The sequence below is a fragment of the Cyprinodon tularosa genome, unplaced genomic scaffold (genome assembly GCF_016077235.1).
Source record: "Cyprinodon tularosa strain WSP-4 unplaced genomic scaffold, ASM1607723v1 ctg130, whole genome shotgun sequence".
Classification (NCBI taxonomy): domain Eukaryota; kingdom Metazoa; phylum Chordata; class Actinopteri; order Cyprinodontiformes; family Cyprinodontidae; genus Cyprinodon; species Cyprinodon tularosa.
In genome coordinates, this window is record NW_024038115.1 from 1,317,153 (window position 1) to 1,336,845 (window position 19,693).

Sequence of the window (19,693 nt, forward strand, 5' to 3'; positions counted from 1 at the left end):
TTTTTTGACTGAAAATAACTATAAAACTAATTTTACCAGGGCGATGATCATTTTTGGTTTAAATGTGCCTATTGCTTCACAGAGAATCCCAGGCTATGATTTGGATCGTGGTATTCAATATTTCGGAAGATCGTTAGATAGCTACAAAGACCTGAATGGTGATACCATTCCTGACATCTCCATTGGTGCTCATGGAAAAGTTGTCCAGCTCTGGTGAGTTGTACATGTTTGTGTATCTATAGATATACAGTTGGGGGAACAAGTATTGGGTACGCTGCCGATGTTGCAGGTTTTCCCCCTTGCAAAGCCTGTGCAGTAGAACTCTTTTATTTTGAATTATAGGTGCTCTTAAACTGTGACGGGATCTACAGAGGTAATCCTGTAATCCCATTAAATAATCTTTAAGTGATTATTTTGCATTTTATATCATGTCAAGTATTTGATACATAAGGAAAAACAAAACTTTATATTTTGTACAGAAACACTCAATGTCACTTGGCTATAAGGACTTTGGGCTGGGCTCAGGTCTGGAGACTGGCTGGAAATGCAGAGAATACAGATACAGAGACACTCTTGGTTGCTCTACCTTTGTGCTTCATGTCATTGTCATGCTGGAAAACCCAGCCATGACCTATCTTTACTGACTTACTCAGACAACATAACTCCCCCTTTGGATAATCCAGATTGTCATCTGCCAACTTCACACAGGCCTGGACATGTGCTGACTTGAGCAGAGGGACCTTGTGTGCATTGAAAGAATGACACTTCATCTGCGTCATTTAAAACTTATCTTTCCTTTTAATGGCACCAGCAGTTGCCATTTAACCACTCACCTTTACTCACCTGTACTCAGAATTTTTTCTGTAATCCATCCCAACTTTGTCCAGGTCTTCTATTTTATTCCTGATATCCTCACACAGCTCGCTAGTCTTGACCGTAGTGGAGAGGTTGGAGTCTGCCTGATTGAGTGTTTCTAGAAGGTTACGATTTCACACAGGTACAGTTAATACAGGAAATGAGTGGGTTGTTTAAAAAAAACATCAACCAAGCCACAATTCTTTACTCAGATGTTTGGACTTTTTATTTTTCGATTCTGTCCATAATGAGTAGGGAAAGTCTGCCTATCTGTCTGTCTGTCTGTCTGTCGTGATCATGACAAAAAGGTGACATATATTAATAATAAATCTTTGATTTCACAGGTCCAGAGGGGTGGCAATTGTTAAGGCTACAGCCACCTTCCAACCGGATAGAATCAGCATTTTAAACAAAGACTGTGACGTTAATGGGCGCAAGCATTTTTGTTTCCATGCAAAGGTCTGTTTTAGCGCTTCATTCAGGCCTAAGACTCCCGTGGGACCTGTAGGTAAGACACAATCCTGATATCTACTTTAACCAATAGATCTGAAGAAGCCTAGAGACTGTGACAAAAGAGAATGAAAGGGATGTAGGTTTAATCAGATCTACTCTTCCTCATTTTTTTGTTGCACAGTCAGTGCTGGTTTTACTCTAACTTTTTTGTTATTGTGAAATGAAAACTGAAGCTATGTATTTTAGTCAAATTTTGTGGGCAGCCAATGAAATCACATATCCAAGGGTCATAAATTAGGTGAAGAGGAAGAAAATCTTAGATTTTGGAGCCAGATTTGAAAAACTAAGTGGAGTAAATATGGAATGATGTGTAACATGGAAGACATCTGTGAAAAGTTAAAGAGCAATATAGTTTAAAAAAATGCTGAGAACTTTTAAACACTTCCAATCCACTTTCCAAGCAGGTGCAAATTATTTTTTTCCCCCATCACCTAAACCAAAGCTGAGTGCAAACATCATCACAGAATGAAACTAAAAAATCCCAAATCACACAATTTGTGTGACATCACCTGAGCAGCAAAAGAATTTAGGCAAAAAAACACAAATCTGAATTTGTGTTATATCCCTATTCCACAAGCCTGAAACTGTCAGATTTATCTGTTGAAAGGAATGTAAACATCACAGAAATATCCAGGCCTGGTACCGTTGAAGATGGTCCTGTGTTCCAGAGGCAACCATATGTTGTTGCTAAGTGTATGTCCATCCTCAAAACAAGGTCAAAATATCCATCCATCCATCCATCCATCCATTATCTTACACGCTTGTCCCAATTGGGGTCGCGAGGGGTGCTGGTGCCTATCTCCAGTAGTCAATGGGCGAGAGGCGGGGTACACCCTGGACAGGTCGCCAGTCCAAGATCAAAATGACACATTTTTGTCGTTCAGTGTATGGGTGAGGGTTGATTTAAATGGGAGAGGCCATTACACCAAAAGCATCTTTAAAACACACTAAGGGAAAAAATCTAGAATTTCTTAAGCTATGCCCTGAGATCTGAAAAAAAAAGAAAAGAAAAACTTTTTTTTTTAAGAAAGATGAGGGGAGCTGATTAGCTGAAAATAAAACTTTTTAATTAAGCACCAAACACGCTTAAACGTTTAGATAGTTGGAGTCTTGTTTGATTCTTCTAGATTGGTGGAGAAAACGAGAGATGGCTATTTGATTTGCCTCTGACTTAGAACGGGCTTAGAAGGACGGACCCTCCAGGCTGCTTAAATACATCAGTGTTACAGAATGCTCTGCCCCTAGCTAACAGAATTTACAAAACCTCAGGGATAGGTGTGGAAATACCTTCAAAAAACTGAGTGAAGCTCTTACTGTCTTCCAATTTTATCCTATTTTGGCTAAACTATTTGATTAGGTACTTCAGCCATGAAGTAAGGGAGTAGCTGCATCACCATATGGTGCAAAAGTAAGTGGGGCACTTATCTAAAGAGATGGTATCAAGAGGAAGGAACAGCATGGCAACATTAAGCAAGATACAAGGTTTTCAATATCAGATGCAAAGCTGCATCTAAGCAAAGATAAGCAACAAGTTCTTAGCCAAGAAGATACAGTTAGGGCTAAATGGAAAATGACTTCAATATTCGCAACACTTTTATGATAACCTAAAAAAAAAAAAAATCCTTCAGGACTGAACCAAGGTTTCAATCTTCTGAAAACCTGTAGAAAAGGACAGAGCTGCAGACCCTCAATCTGACTTCTTTATCTTACTTCTGACTTTAAGGAAAGTGGGGGGGAAATGTTTTCTTTATACTGGCGATTATAAGATAAACTAATTTAGGGGAACTTTACTGACCTAAAAATGTTCAATATTTTTGGTGATTTTGTGTCAAATATAAATAGATGAGTATCCTTTCTATCTGGTATGTAAATATCTGTTTGCAGCAGAGGCGTCCGTTTACAATAATACTGGTTAATATCTTTACTGATCATCTGCAAATAAAATAATAAAAAACTATAATATTTGCTAGATTGTATGCAATATGTGTAGTAGATGTTAAAATTGTCACGAGTTTTCATTTTTTATTTGGTTCAAACATTAGAATCTGCAAATAATTAAGAAATTATATGTTTGAATCTTTATTATTTTAACAATTGTTAAGTTGCTTACACTGTTTTCTAATGTTTAAGCAACTCGTAGAATAACAGATATTTAGATGTTGATTGTAGTTTGGCAAAAATTCAATTAAAACATTTTGTTTTAATTTTAGACATATCCTATACATTGACTCTGGATGCTGACTTGAGTGATTCAAGGGTGGCTTCAAGAGGACTTTTTAAAAGTAACAATGAGCGCTACCTGAAAGAGTATGCAAACATATCATCTTCGGTCCAATGTGTAGATCGAGAGGTTTATGTTCAGGTAAGGATTCACAGTTGTGTCTTTTTGAGTCTGTTTTGTTTCTTTCGGACTAATTTGTGCAGACTCAGACCTACACTGCTCTTTTTTTTAATCGAACAAACAGGAAACACCAGACTTTCTAAACTCTCTGAGTCTAAAAGTGGAAGTTAAGCAAGAAGATCCAAACAGGAACCCTGTTCTCGACAACATCTCTCCAAAAGCCTTTGAATTCTTTGTAAGTAAAGTTAAAAAAAACAATGATAAAAAAAATCTTCTGTAATAATAAATCCTTTTTTTTTTTTTTTTTTTTGGATAAAGTCCATATTTGATGTACTTACAGTGCAAAAAACACCTTGTCCTGTGCAGCATTTAATGTCCTTTTTCACTTAGTCAAGCATGTCCTGTGTCTTTTATGTATTCAGAAAATAGAAATGAAAGTGCACCAAATAAGAAAGCCATAGGTTTCTTAGAAATAAATGTTCAAACCTATCATCTGCCAATTAATGTTTCAAACCTTTGCTGTTTCAGATTCCTTTCACAAAAGACTGTGGCTCTGATGAAGTGTGTGTTAATGATCTGAAGCTCAGTGTAAAAACAGACAGTCAGGTATCCAGGTAAGAATAACAGCTCATTGCATCCCAGTACAAAGAAAAATGACAGTACTGTTGTGCTGATCTCCTCCATATTTCACTCCTTATCTACCCGTACTGCATACCTGAGAATATTCTATTGTTTAGAGTATTTATTTGCTTGTTTATTAACTTGTCTCAAACTGAAAATGATCAGATTTTACCCAACCAGAGCTGGTGAAGCAACAATTTCAGTAATAATAAGAGATGTTTTGTGAAGATCTATGTGTAATTTTTCCCTGTTCCATCATGATTGTCATGCAGCAGATGTTTCCATTTAAACTGCTGACTGTAAGGATGAGTCATGTGTTAAAACACTGTGTTTGCATCTTCCTCAGGTGCAAATCGCAACATCTCTTCTAGTATTAACCTTAAAGCCCTATAATTTTCTGACAGAGCAACAAGTGTGAACCATTTATTAAGTGTCAAGATGTCATAGAACATTGTGGACATGCAAACACCCTCCACAGTTACCTTCAGCCCCAGGAAAGATGTGGAAAATGGACTTAATAATAAAAATAAATTGCTGCTGCATAATGTCTCACATATTCATGTATATGTAAATGAATGGATCAGCGCAAAAACCTTTATCTCAGCAAATTGTAACAAAAAAAATTGGCGTTTTTTTTAATTAGTCAAAGATACAGTCCGAGTTAAAACTGTATAAACAAACTACTGTGATAAAAATTGATGTGCAAATTTTATCCACATGCATTGAGCACCATGCACTACTCGGTTTTATGGAAAAAGAGTGCCATCTTATGTCATTGATTTAATTTGACTCGCATTCCAAACGCTCATCTTGGAAGGAAGGGTAACAAAACGCTTGTCTAGTTTCTTCTACTGTTACAAAATATATGTGGTGGATTTTTTGAGTGCAATTGGGACTTTGTTGGAAAATACACTTTCCTTTGATGAAACTACTCACTCATGGTGACTGACGTAAAACAAGCAATAAAAAAGTGCCTGGAAACAATGATTGCTACTGAATCTTTCAGCGGAAAAAGTATCCAGATAATCTGGTCAGAACAACAAAGAAACCGGCCAATAAATTCAAAATCAGTCAAAAAAACTAAACTTGAACTGTTGAAGGTTTCTGCAGCTGCAAACGTGAAATCTGAAGAATGACTGTTGTTAATTATTGTTTCAAGTGCCACTAAATGAACATATAAAGTGGTCTGGTCAGACTTTTAAACTTCAAAATATGCATATTAAGTTACTAAACTCACATCAAAGAAGATCAATAAATAAAGTAAGCCGTACCAAAGCTTTTAGAAATACAATAGCTATATCCGCTTCTATATAGCATTTTGAGTGTGGTGCAAAGCTAGGTCAGTTAAAATAAATTATCCTTGTAAAATAAAAGGAACATTTTTCTTTGCAATCCAACTTCACAGTAATACTGAGTAAAGTGTTCTTTTCTCTTCTGTTGTAGCTCTAATCCGTTTCAGGTTAGCGCGAATAATCGAGAACTAAAATTCGAAGTTGTTGTGAAGAATGAAAAAGAGAATGCGTACAACACACAGGTCACAGCCACCTTCTCCAGCAACCTCTACTACTCCTCTGTGTCTCCTGTAAGTATTTAACATTTTTGAGTGTTTAAATTTTTTGTTACTGATATTTTATTGAACTTTTAAAAGCGAACATTTACAACATTAACCTGGGTATACATAATTGTTTATTACTTTGCTTGAACAGTGTCCATTTTTCCAAAACTCTAGAGGTTCCAGGCATTTCCAAAAAATGTGTGAATGATCAACATCTGTCTCTCTACATTCTCTCCAGCATTCATGTTGCTTATTTAATTGTTTGCTTTTTAATTTTGGTGTAATAAAAAATCTTAAAGGAATTTCCAGGCGAATTCTTTCCATGTCAGAAACCTTGTAGTTGTAGGATGGAATTTCCACATGTCTAGCCAATCCATAAATCAATCTTCGTGTTAAATTCCTTTCCCTTTTTGATTTCACTTTTTGGGTTGTGTGCTTATCATTGTACATGGCTTCATATAATGCAGAGATTATCCTAATTCTTGCTCTCTTCCATGGAGGGACCCACCTGAGTTTCTCTTCTATAATAGTCTCTCATTTGTAGTTAATGAAAAAAAATCATGACTGCCTAATTGGTATTTTTGTGTCAAACTTTGGAAGCTTTCTAACCTTCTATTGTTCTCCAGAACACACCAGGCTGTGACTCCCTTAGTTATCCAGTATTTAAAACTGTAGTCTAATGTAGTTGGTATAAATTTTTTTCATTTTGATTTTGCTGCATGTTTTTGAAGATTATATCTCTTGAGCATTTGATGCCATACACTAAATGTATGTATAATTGTTAGATCTAGATTGTTTTTTTGTTTTTTTGTTTTTTATGTTCCTGTATCTGTATTTTGTATTTTCATCTCTTTTTATTTATTTTTTTGTATTATTTGTAAAGTGACCTTGAGTGTCAAGAAAGGCGCTGTTAAATAAAATGTATTATTATTATTATTATTATTAGGCAGCTTTTATTTTGTTCATATGCGTCTTTGTCTCCAATGAGGTTTTGAATTGGTTGTTTCATAGATCCTGTTTCAATAGCTTTCCATTTACCTTTATAATTTGGATTACACTGACAATATTCATATTTAAGTTGTGCTGCATAATAATAGTCTCTTAAATTTGGTAATGTCATCCCTCCTTCCTTTTTGGGTCGCTAAAGAGTTCCATACTTTCCCCGAGGTGTCTTACATTTCCAAATAAATCTGGATATTATTCTATGCCAAGTTACAAATTGTATTTGAGTGACCTCTACTGGCAATGCTTGGAATAGATATAAATATCTGGGTTATATTTTCATTTTTTCATTTCAATCATTCAGCTAAAATCTAATGATAATCTGGCCGATCTTGTGATATCCTTTTGTATATTGGACTTGTATGTAGTTTTTATTATTAATATCAAAAAAGGTCTTGTGTTATTTCAACACCTAGGTATTTGATTTATTCCAATTTCCAATTAAATTTGGAGGCTGTTTTTATACTTTCTAAAGATACTTAATTGAATCTTAGAATTTGGGTTTTTGACATGTTTATTTTATATCCAGACACATATGTTTAAAATAATCCTAGAGATGAATAAATTTAGGTCATAAAGTGTTTGGTTCTTCCAGGAATACAATCACATCATCAGCAAAAAAGCCCTTTTTTATGTTCTACTCCATTATTAAAAACTGCTTTTATTTCCTGACTTTGTCATACTGCTTGCACCAGAGATTCGATAAAAACTGAGGAGAGTGTAGGAGAGAGCCCACATCCCTGTCTAGTGGATCTTTGTAGACTGATTTTATCTGTAAGATTTCCATTTATTTTAATTCTAGCAGTTGGCTGACCGTAAAACGTTTGAACTATTCCAATTGATTGATCATTAAACCCTGTTTTTCCCAAGACTTGATACAAAAAGTTCAGAGTAAAATAGTTTAAAGCCTTTTCTGCATCTATACTGAGCAAAACTCTTCTCCTTTTCTCTCTCTGTGCCCTCTCTGTTTCATGTAGAGTTTTTCAAATTTTATCATGTGTTTGGCGTCCATGTATAAACCCTTTCTGATCTTCATCAATTAACTCTGATACAAATGTATTTATTCTTTTGGAAATAATTGATGTATTTAATTTAATGTCATGTTTAAAACTGAAATTGGACCATAATTAGCACAGCAGTCCTTGTTTTTACCTGGTTTTGGAATAACAGATATTATCGCTTTAGACCACAATGATGGCGTTGAATTTTCTTTTAGGGTGCAGCTTTAATATCTATATAGGATTGATATCAAATCATTCCTAAACATTTTGTATCATTCAGCTCGAAAACCTTCGCTCTCTAATGATTGAGTGTTTAAGTTTACTCACTAATCATAAGTGACTAGTTGTTTAATCATGTTTATACTGATAAGAGCAAAACAACTGAAATCAACTTTGCATTAATTAAACTAGTAGTCACGTTCTGTAAAAGTGTATCCCTTATATTCTGGTAATGGACCGTCTATTTCCAGATAGATGGAGTCAAATGCACATCAACACCGAAAGATACAGTCAGCTGTCAGGTGGGATATCCAGTATTAAAGAAAGACCAGGAGGTAAATATTATTACTGTTTTACTATCTGGTTGTATTTTGCATCAGTTTAAATTTCTCAAACATCAAAGATTAACACCATGTTATCTCATTACAGGTTAAATTTAAGCTCACATTTGATTACAGTTTTGATAATCTGCAAGAAAAGGCAGAAGTGACATTTGAGGCCAAGAGGTACAAAGATTGAAAGCCTTTTAATCTTTAAATGACTTTCTATAAGCTAATGATGAGATGTGTGTATATTTTGCAGTGATGGCAAGGAGGAAAATCCTTCTGACAATACTGTTCATATATCCTTCCCTGTGCGATATGACACAGGGGTGGCAATATCCTGGTAAGGCTGTATTTTTTTCTCAGTGTATTATGGATTTAGAGAACGGTAGCATGAAGCATTTTATTTTTCTTTCATTTTGTTCTGCAGGTGGTCAAATATCAACTTTTATGTGGCAAACTCAACCAGTGAAGTGGTCACAACGGTGAAAACTCTGGATGACATTGGCCCAGAGTTTAATTTTTCAGTCAAGGTGAATTTACCAGATCCACCTTACAAAGTTATATTGTCTCATTTTTTTTTATTGTATTAATTTAGCAACTAATGCAAACTGTGTTCAAAGGTCTCAACAGGTCTTTTCCCTGTCAGCCTCCTTTATCTTAATATAAATCTGCCAATAGAAACAAAGGGTGGTAATCATCTCCTGTATCTAACAAGCGTGGAGACACAACCTGTGAGTGCTATGATTCTACAATTAAGAAAATTTTAGTGATTTCAATATTATTAAAGTAATGTATACAAAAATCTATATATTTTTTGTACTTATGTATTTTGATAGAGTTTGATAACTATACCATCTTCGCATACAGGGAGGATCTTTCAGCTGTGACACCAGGCAAGTGGATCCTCTGCAGATTGGTGTGAAAAACCATCCGGTTACCTTCTCAGATGAGAGTCTCGGAGGTATAAAGAAACTGGTAAGTCATTTCATCTTTTATATATTTCTCTCAATGCTTATGCTGTCTCAAAGTTGTAGTTAAAAAAAATTATGGTTGTGTTTTCTACCTAAGTCTAAATCTGCCTTCTTTTCTGATTAGTTGTACAGGAATAGAACATCTCTTCCATAAATAGAAGTTTTTCCTCAATTCTTGTGTACAAAAGTATTAGTGTCCGCATTTGATCAGCTTATATCAACAAGCATCAATTTGTTCTATTGGGATTTTTTTTTAAAAGGCAAAAAAAAATGCATGATAGGACTAAAACAATTGAATAATTAATTGTGATTAATGACTTATTGAAATAAGCATCAACTAATTTAGTAATCGATTCATGGTTAACTGGAGTGTAGAGACTCTAAAACATGCCTTAAGCTGACAGAGTGACCCGCTTAGAGGGTAATTATACCATAGTTTTAAAAATAGGAAAAAAAATTAATCTGTTAATATTCTCTACTGTACCCACTACTCCTGGAGTGGGAAAAAATGTGTTTCACCTGCTTTAATTCTCTAAAAAGGTCTTCTGCTGTCTGGTTATTAATCAATTGAACAGAAAAAAATTAACAAATTAATTGACTAGTAAAATAACCGTTTCTAGCAGTCTTAGTGTATAGTTATAAACAAAGGGAAAAAGTGTTTTTTAACTTTATTTCCCATTGATTTGATTGAATCCACTACTATAAAATCTAGTAAAAATCTAGCTCTTTTCTGATGGGTAACATGTTTCCTAATTGATATTAGTGAACAAAAAAAAAAAAATAATTGATTTGTTGAAAGTAGGCCATAAATGGCTCTGCTTTTACTGATCAAACAAACATCACCCTGAATAAACCACTTTTACAATGAAACCGGATGGTGGCAGCATCATGCTGTGGAGGGGATTGTTTGTCAGCCGGTATAGGAAGGTTGGAGTTTTTGAAAGGATAAAGCCAAATATAGGGCAAAAAAAAAAAGGCCTGCTTTACATTCGAGTGGTTCAGATCAAAGTACAGTGATATTTGAGTGGCCAAATCAAGGTAAAGCCTTAAAAAAAAAAAAAAAAAAACACGTAATCGCAATCAATTCAGTCTCTAGCTGTATGAAAGCCAGACATGTTCTTAGGGACTGTAAATCTTAATCTGAAAGTAAACACCGGCTGAGATGGGATGTATCAAATCAAAATTTACTGCAGTGTAAAAATGTTACCAGAAGACACAGCTTGACTTGTTTGAATTTAAAAAGAAAATGTAGTCAATTTTTTTTTTCCTGGCAACTTTACCACTAGAGGGTGCTACAATAACAATCTGCTTATTATCTCAATATTTGGCTTGCAGGATTCTGTTTGTTGTTTTTTGCTTGTAAATGTTTCCAAATTGGCCCAATTTAGTCCTCATTGTTATTCCATTTATTTAAATATTTTACTTATATTTATTTTCTTTTTTTTCTTACCTGACAGGACTGTAAAAGTGCAAAATGTGAGAAAATACAGTGCATCCTCAAAGACATAGAAATCAACAGAGATTATCTAGTAAAGGTTAAAACAAGAATTTGGAACGGGACATTTATAACGGTAAAACTTCTGTCTTTTTTGTCTACCATTTTTAAATTAATTTGATTTTATTACATTTCTGTTAACTAACATTTTACTGACCTCTGTAACCCATTATTTTTGCCATGACAGGCTTCCTATCAGAGCACTGTACTGACCTCCAGCCTGGATGTGGAGACCTCCAACCCAGATCTGCTTATGATCAAGCACAAGCATCTCGATGTAAGTTCAAAATTTCATGTTATCCATTGTCAAAGAGACGTGGTATCAAGTGTTGCTTATTTGCCCACAGTCTGTTAGATCAAATTAGAGAGACCTTATAAAAACCCTCTGTGTACAGGTGGGGGTGACATTCAGCAAACCTGGAGGGAAAGCTGATGTTCCAGTTGGTGTCATAGTAGGTAGCGTCATAGGTGGACTAGTGCTGCTGGCTCTGGCTGTTGGACTGCTTTATAAGGTAAACACTCATTTTCATTTTATTTAAGATGGTATGAAACAAATTAGTATTCATAGAACAGTGCATATTTCTGCAAAATAATTCTCTAAACAAATAAAAAAGTGACATTCCACAATTCGCAGTGTTCTTTACACCTAATGGCCAAGAGCTGCTAATTAGCTCTTCAAGTAATCTCAAACTTCTTTTCAGGGCTTTCTAAAAGTAATTTCAGAAATTTACTTTAGTGTTGGAGTGTTTTTTTGTTTTTTTAGAACTACATTTTGCTAAATGATCAAGGATAAAACAATTTTTAGACATGTACTTCTTATTGGGAGCTACTAATATAATCAGAGATGGGAAGTAACGAAGTACAAATACTTCGTTACTGTACTCAAGTAGATTTTTCTGATATTTTTACTTTACTTTACTACTTATTTTTATACTGTCTTTTTACTTCTACTCCTTACATTTTTACACAAATATCTGTACTTTCTACTCCTTACATTTAAAAAAATTGGCTCCTTACTTTAGTTTTGAATCATTTCAATGGAGTTACCGTTATTATTTTTCACGTCATCAATACCAAATTCAATTTAATTGGATGGGAATCTGTTGCATTTGACGCACCACTACAAGATGAATCGAAATATTTGGCGGTATTCATTCGCGGCAAATCATTGCAGCTTGGTGGCGGTGGCGTTAGCATAGTAGTATGGACGACGAGATGATTGAAAATGAAAACAACGGAGATCTAGTCCTATTGGCAGACATCCATTTAAAATGTAGGCAACGGCATGAAAAAAGTGGTTTCTACTTTTACTTTTATACTTTAAGTAAATTTACAAGCCTGTACTTTGTTACTTTTACTTGAGTAAAGAAGTTTAATCAGTACTTCCACTTTTACCAGAGTATTTTTTAACACAACTATCTGTACTTTTTCTCAAGTACAGAAAATGAGTACTTTTGCCATCTCTGCATATAATGTTCCTTGATTACCTATATCCATAATAGCTATAATAAATATAATACAGTTGAGGCAAATTATAATATATATATATATATATATATATATATATATATATATATATATATATATATATATATATATATATATATATATATATATATATATATATATATATATATATATATATGCTCTTACTTTCCACATCTTTTCTAGCTCCTCTTTCAGCCCTTGGTATTTCTCAAGCTTCTCGTGTTCTTTCTTCTTGATGTTGCTGTCGCTTTATATATATATATATATATATTATATATATATATATATAATATACTGTTTCACGAGGCTTGGTACTAAAACTGAAATAAAGTGCATTTTTACTGAGTTAAGTTTAAAGAAAGTAATTAATCTCCATGTTTTTACTCTCTAGTTTGGATTTTTCAAAAGAAAGTACCAGCAGCTTCAGAAGGAGGACGGTGAGGACAGACAGAACCATGCTGACGAAGTTCTGTAAAGAGAAACCCCTCAGCCTTCTCTCTCTGCACAGATCAGGTGTTGTTTGACACATCTTGAGTGCAGTTAGATCACAACTCAGTCACTGGATCTCAGGCACTTTAAGGAAACAGAAGCTTGAAAGTTTAGGGATGAATGAGATTCAGTTTTTTTTTTCTTTTACAGAGGTCTATTTGGTATTTTACTTTCCTTTGTGAACTATAGCAATCATTAATAACTATGCACTGATTCTGATAAAGCGTTCACAGTTTTTTTTTCCCAGTATAAGTATTACAGTCCATTTTTGAGGGCTGTGGGTGAATTTTACAATAAGGCATCTGGGGTTTTACACTGTAGCTGCTTCTTATTTATGATTTTTATTGTTTGTTTTCTTACTTATTTTTCTATACGTTTGTCAAAGTTTGGTTATATCTGGGAATAAAACTTAACATCTGACTCTCAGGGTTACTTTTGTATTAAATTTCTAAGATTATTGGTTTAATAAGCAAGACTGAGAATAAAAATACAAAAAACTAAGCCTTTAAATAAATGAATCTAATTGCATTTATATCGTCTTTTCGTTTTCAAGAGAAGAGGAATGAGCCTGTGTCACATCATATTTTTATTCCCCAGAATGAGTTAACCACTGAGTCTTAATAACAGTTCCTTGAAAAAATTACATTTGGACTGAGAGTAGCAGTTGTATTTTTCTAACACATTCAGTTTAAGATTCAAGCTTCTGCTACAAAAGACGGTTTATTTTAGAACTTTATAATGAGCACACCCTTTATGTCATACCTATATTTATTTTTACTTTTTGTACTTTAAGAGCTAACTTTATTATTTCTTTCGTAAATGCAGATTTGGAGCTCAACATACTGCTATTGGTCATACTTGTGGTACTTGTTTTTTAATCATCAGTGGTATAACTTATCTATTTGTTGATGAGTCTTGATAATATTTTTTAACTAAGTTAATAAAGCTACTGATTATTAAAGTAGTCAAAAAATATTTTAATAATATAGTTATTAAAAAGTAATCCCTTCTATTGTTGCAGCGCTGAGCTCTGCATCATCTACACTTCGTGTTTCACTCCTCTCCATGCAAACTGTGTATATCGAAGCTTAAAGCTTCAGGTGTATATTATCTGTAATGTTTTTTTTTTTTTAGATGGCTATACTTGTAAAATTATTTTACTGGTATGAAAACGGTACAAATTTGTGTAAAGCTAGCCCATATTTTTTATTAGGTGTTGTTTTTTTTTTTATTGAATTCCTTTTTCATTTTTATGATTTAATGTTCTAATCCCAAACATTTTGTTTTTATGAACTGTAAGCAAAAAAAACAAAAACCATTAACATTTGAAAAATTCAGATTCCGTGTAATACATCTATGTTTCACATTGTGAATTGAGAAAGTGAAATAAATGATTTTTACATATATATTGGTATGTGTGTGTGTTGTGCTTACATATACATATACACTATATTGCCAAAAGTATTTGCTCACCCGTCCAAATTATTGGAATCAGGTGTTCCAATCACTTCCATGGCCACAGGTGTATAAATTCAAGCACCTAGGCATGCAGACTGTTTTTACAAACATTTGTGAAAGAATGGGTCGCTCTCAGGAGCTCAGTGAATTCCAGCGTGGAACTGTGATAGGATGCCACCTGTGCAACAAATCCAGTCGTGAAATTTCCTCGCTCCTAAATATTCCACAGTCAACTGTCAGCTGTATTATAAGAAAATGGAAGTGTTTGGGAACGACAGCAACTCAGCCACGAAGTGGTAGGCCACGTAAACTGACGGAGCGGGGTCAGCGGATGCTGACGCGCATAGTGCGAAGAGGTCGCCAACTTTCTGCAGAGTCAATCACTACAGACCTCCAAACTTCATGTGGCCTTCAGATTAGCTCAAGAACAGTGCGCAGAGAGCTTCATGGAATGGGTTTCCATGGTCGAGCAGCTGCATCCAAGCCATACATCACCAAGTGCAATGCAAAGCGTCGGATGCGGTGGTGTAAAGCACGCCGCCACTGGACTCTAGAGCAGTGGAGACGCGTTCTCTGGAGTGACGAATCGCGCTTCTCCATCTGGCAATCTGATGGACGGGTCTGGGTTTGGCGGTTGCCAGGAGAACGGTACTTGTCTGACTGCATTGTGCCAAGTGTAAAGTTTGGTGGAGGGGGGATTATGGTGTGGGGTTGTTTTTCAGGAGCTGGGCTTGGCCCCTTAGTTCCAGTGAAAGGAACTCTGAATGCTTCAGCATACCAAGACATTTTGGACAATTCCATGCTCCCAACTTTGTGGGAACAGTTTGGAGCTGGCCCCTTCCTCTTCCAACATGACTGTGCACCAGTGCACAAAGCAAGGTCCATAAAGACATGGATGACAGAGTCTGGTGTGGATGAACTTGACTGGCCTGCACAGAGTCCTGACCTCAACCCGATAGAACACCTTTGGGATGAATTAGAGCGGAGACTGAGAGCCAGGCCTTCTCGTCCAACATCAGTGTGCGACCTCACAAATGCGCTTCTGGAAGAATGGTCAAAAATTCCCATAAACACACTCCTAAACCTTGTCGACAGCCTTCCCAGAAGAGTTGAAGCTGTTCTAGCTGCAAAGGGTGGACCGACGTCATATTGAACCCTATGGATTAGGAACGGGATGTCACTTAAGCTCATATGTGAGTCAAGGCAGGTGAGCAAATACTTTTGGCAATATAGTGTATGTATACTATATGTATGCTTGTATTTGTATTTGCAGGGTTTTGAAACAAGGTGGCAGCAAAAAACAGGCAGTAGTTTCACTTAAGAAACCACTGATCCATGTAACTTTATACACTTTTTAAATAATATATTGCCATTTTTCTCCAGTGTAATTTATGCCTCTGCTGTTTATCATTGGAATATCCTCTTTAGAAGCCGTGTGTCTTCTAGGAACACCGTGTTGACATTTCTATCTTAAACTAACAATTTCTTTAAAATTGATTACCATGTTCTCCTACTGTAAGGGTTATTCTCTCCCTTGACACGCCTGGAATGTGTTTCTGACTGTTTTCCTTCTCATAAAGTCAGCACCCGCAACCAGCAGTCTTTACCATTAATTTCTTTGGACCTAGGCAAATGGAATATGCCATTTGTCTCTAATAAATAGCATATTTCTGTAGGAGCTTGGGTTTGGAGTGTCTCCTCATCAGAGGGGGTATGCAGAGTTTGATAAACTGCTAAGCTGCAATGTTTCACAATTACTCACACGGTGCAGTGTTGTGAAACAGCTGTTAGCTTCTATGTATAGGTGTACAGGGAGCGATGAGGAAATACTTGATGAAATGAGATACAGCAAATGTTTTTGAGCACTTTGGCGAGTTCATCCTTCTGGGGTTTTCTTCACATGACTGGCAGCTATGGGGCCAAGAAAACGGCCCCCACTACAGTGGAATGATTGCTGCTGAATTGCTGCAGTATAAATGTAAATCAGAGATGTTATTCCATGATTTTCTTTTACGTTGACCTTCATTTGTACTTTCCCAAAGTTAATCCACATTTTTCTTACTCTAAGGCTTCTAAGATAAAGATTGCTTTCAGGAAATGAACTAACTTATTGTTAACACAATAGGTTTCATCTTTTTTGCAGATGATTAATGTGAATTTCTCCTACAAGCAGAAGAGATTAAGTATATTGCTGTCTTTTACCAGACCAAAAATGGGGTGAAACAGGATGGCTGGGCAGATCTGGACTTCATCTTCAGTAATGTTGACACTTCTTTTGTCAGTCATCCTTAATAAAGATCTAAGCAAACTTGCAAAGCTCAGTAATGAGACATGACTCCCCTCCACAGGGAACAGAGTAAGGAGGTGGTTGATTCCCCCAGAGGAAGTTGAGTGTAGAGCCAGTACTCTTTTCCATCAAAAGTAGTTGGTTAAGAGGATCTATACCCCTCTTTTTTTAGGAACACATTAGGAACTTGTCACCGCTGGAAAAGACTGTCGAAATGTAAACGCAATAATGGAACGGCGGATTTCCAGATCTGTTATGAAGTTCATCCTTTCATGTCATATATTTAAATATGCAGTTATCAGCTGTTTTAGGGTTTGACAGTCGTTTTTCTTGCCTCACATTTAACATGGCGTATCATACATTATGTCTGAGAACTGAGGAACAGTGAGTCAAACACGTGGCTTTAAGATAGAGATGAAGAAAAAAAGTTTCAGCCAAGACCAGAGAAGTGCAGCACCCCTCAATGGATCCCCTACAAGTTTGCAATGGATTGCAACCATACAACTTTAAATATTTAGTTGTTTTTTTTTGTGGAAAATTAACAGTAGGTGGTATTAGACTAGGACTAGGAGCGCCTAACTTTCAGTGCAGTTACAACTTGATTTATGCTCAGGTAACTTTGATCTTCCATTTGCTTATATGTTTTTCATGATTTCTGTTCAAAAGCCAAATTTCACTGAGGCAGTTCCAGAAGGTGCTTAAAGGGCCGCTAGATAATCATGGGGCATAAATTAACTATACAATCTGCAAGTTTTGGGAATTGCCTTTTAATGTGGGGCTAAAAAAAAATAGCCATTACATTTGTTATATGCTACTCCGTTTATGACAGGGTAAAGATGTGTAAGGACATTAGAAAGCATTTAAAAACCTTCAATATTACAAAGACTTTAATATCATGAGTCATTTGTGTGAGTGAACAAAAATTTTATCAAGGTTAAGAAATTCAAACTTTTATAAAGCTTTTCTGGTTAAAATGACTTTTACTCAAAATTGGTTAGTCTGGCTTAGTAACAATGCTGGGTTCAGAGGACTGTTACTGCGAAACAAGTTTCAGACCATTGGGGAAAAAACAACTTTTATAGTTTTATAGGACTTTTAAACTCATTGTAATGGTTTTAAATTCCATCACATGACAAATATTTAAAATTTGAGCTCAGGTCTATCCAACTGATTTTAATAAAGTCCACAACACTTGATTTGATCTTTTGATAATTTTCCTGAGGTACAACCATGGCCTTAGAGTCTCACGCAGGAGGTCAGAGGGGCTAAACTGCATCCTTCTTTGTTAACGAAGGAACAAGAAAAATGTCATGTCCAAATGTAAAGAACTGATGGGAAATTAAGCTAATTCATTTATCAGTAGGAATGGAGTATAAGCCCAACTTCAGATTAAGCATATATATTTCCCAACCATACCTCTGTAACGTGAAGCAGACGTGTCTTAAGCATCACAACAATGATCCAGTAAGTCCACCTAGAAGCAAATGCAGCCAATAAGTATAGCAAACAGCAGCCAAAATATGTGTTGGGTTGGGTTTTTTGTTTTTTTAGATTTCTATTACTGCTACAACCTTTTATATCAATATGTCATTAAGCATTAGTATTGCTTCTTAGTTTCTCCTGTGCTCCTCTAAACAGGCATAAATTAATATTGTGTCCGTCTGTAGAAAAGGTCCACCTGTAAAAATCAGGATAAAGGATAAATGGGTCTTCGTCAACAGGGAATATTAATGTAAATATCTGGGCTTTTCTTTTTACAATAAACACATTTTCTTCATAGTTGTTTATGATGCTATGTTTTACCACTATTAAGGATCAACCAAATTCAGCTGAGTCAGTGATTATGCTCCTCTAGGTTTTAATCTCTAGGCCAAGTGCTATTCTCTATTTCCATGATTCCATTCAAGTAAATCAGCAGGAAATAAAGTTACTTCCCACAGCTACGCTGATCAAATAAGCTCTCTCTGTGCCTCAACAAGATAATTCCCAACAGTAGTCTTGCTTATGTGCTTGTGGTTAAAGGTATTAGTAAAATCCTGGAGAGCAATCAAGTGTTCTTCTTTACTTGATATTGAAATTAATGTGAAGAGCCCCTCACTTTGCATGAAATATGTGCAACACTTCTGGACCTAGATTCACACATTTAAACTTAAAACCCTTTCATGAAGCAAATATAGATAAAAACATGTCAAAATGCCTTAAAAAGGACTATCAGTTTTTGTTCATCAAAAGATTTTTAGAGATAACCAAAATCTCTAATTCTTTTAGAGATTCTGATAATGAACACGAGAAATGGCCTTATGGGTTGAAATGGGTTATGTATTTCCAAGTCAGTTCAGTCTAAGAGTCCAAGTGCATAAATTCCAAACTGTTCAAGTTAAAACAGTGTAGTTAATTTTAGTTTATTGTGCAGATTTGTTAAAAAAAAATTTATTTTGCAGTAAAACCCATTAGATTGCATTGAGTCGTTGGCCTGCAGCATTTTCCTTTCAAGATGACCATATCCAGGGAGTGGATAGGCTCTTGCATTGTGGTGTTGACTTTGCAGGAAAGGTGGAAAGACAAACTCCTCTTTAACAAGAAGAAACCCAAACCAGAACGCTACCACTGATGAAGGTTAAAAGTTCTGATGAACTATTGAACTACTAAATTTAAAAGCTGTTATCCTCTCAGTGTTGTTGTAAATCTTTCTTAACAACTTAATTTTCTTCACATTTGATTGATGGTCAAAGCAAAACATTAAACATTGGCTTCTTGTAGGCAAACAGAAAGGATCAGTTATACAGAGATTATGTGGTCACCTGCACCATTGAAAGGAGTGGAAACTGAATCACCAATCACAGTAGTAGTTTTACCATATCTGAATGTTCAATACATCTGCTAAAACCAGTAAAGATTCAAAAATCTGTAGTCGGGGAATGGGAAAAAGGTGACAAAAAGGCTTTTAGAGGGACATGACATAAAAGAAAAACAAGCTTCAAATAACTTGTAATAATTTAGATTTAAGCTAATCCTGTTGCTGTAAGCCTCAGTGGTATCACCCACAATAAATCCAAGTGCAAGTCCACTAAA

The 19,693-nt window shown here is 35.3% G+C and overlaps 1 protein-coding gene across 1 annotated transcript in view; it reads left to right on the top strand.

The window, feature by feature from the left end:
- Positions 1 to 13,864, top strand: part of LOC119778168 (integrin alpha-2-like) — a 34,916-nt gene extending 21,052 nt beyond the window's left edge. Inside the window, exons 15-30 of the mRNA XM_038277302.1 lie at positions 83 to 213; positions 1,200 to 1,363; positions 3,579 to 3,730; positions 3,834 to 3,944; positions 4,238 to 4,323; positions 5,774 to 5,912; positions 8,359 to 8,442; positions 8,537 to 8,613; positions 8,690 to 8,773; positions 8,861 to 8,963; positions 9,054 to 9,164; positions 9,301 to 9,408; positions 10,862 to 10,975; positions 11,087 to 11,176; positions 11,295 to 11,411; positions 12,779 to 13,864. Coding sequence (XP_038133230.1) covers positions 83 to 213; positions 1,200 to 1,363; positions 3,579 to 3,730; positions 3,834 to 3,944; positions 4,238 to 4,323; positions 5,774 to 5,912; positions 8,359 to 8,442; positions 8,537 to 8,613; positions 8,690 to 8,773; positions 8,861 to 8,963; positions 9,054 to 9,164; positions 9,301 to 9,408; positions 10,862 to 10,975; positions 11,087 to 11,176; positions 11,295 to 11,411; positions 12,779 to 12,862 — 1,755 coding nt within the window. The 3' untranslated portion in view covers positions 12,863 to 13,864. The remainder of the gene's footprint in view (positions 1 to 82; positions 214 to 1,199; positions 1,364 to 3,578; positions 3,731 to 3,833; positions 3,945 to 4,237; positions 4,324 to 5,773; positions 5,913 to 8,358; positions 8,443 to 8,536; positions 8,614 to 8,689; positions 8,774 to 8,860; positions 8,964 to 9,053; positions 9,165 to 9,300; positions 9,409 to 10,861; positions 10,976 to 11,086; positions 11,177 to 11,294; positions 11,412 to 12,778) is intronic.
- The last annotated feature ends 5,829 nt before the right edge of the window (positions 13,865 to 19,693 follow it).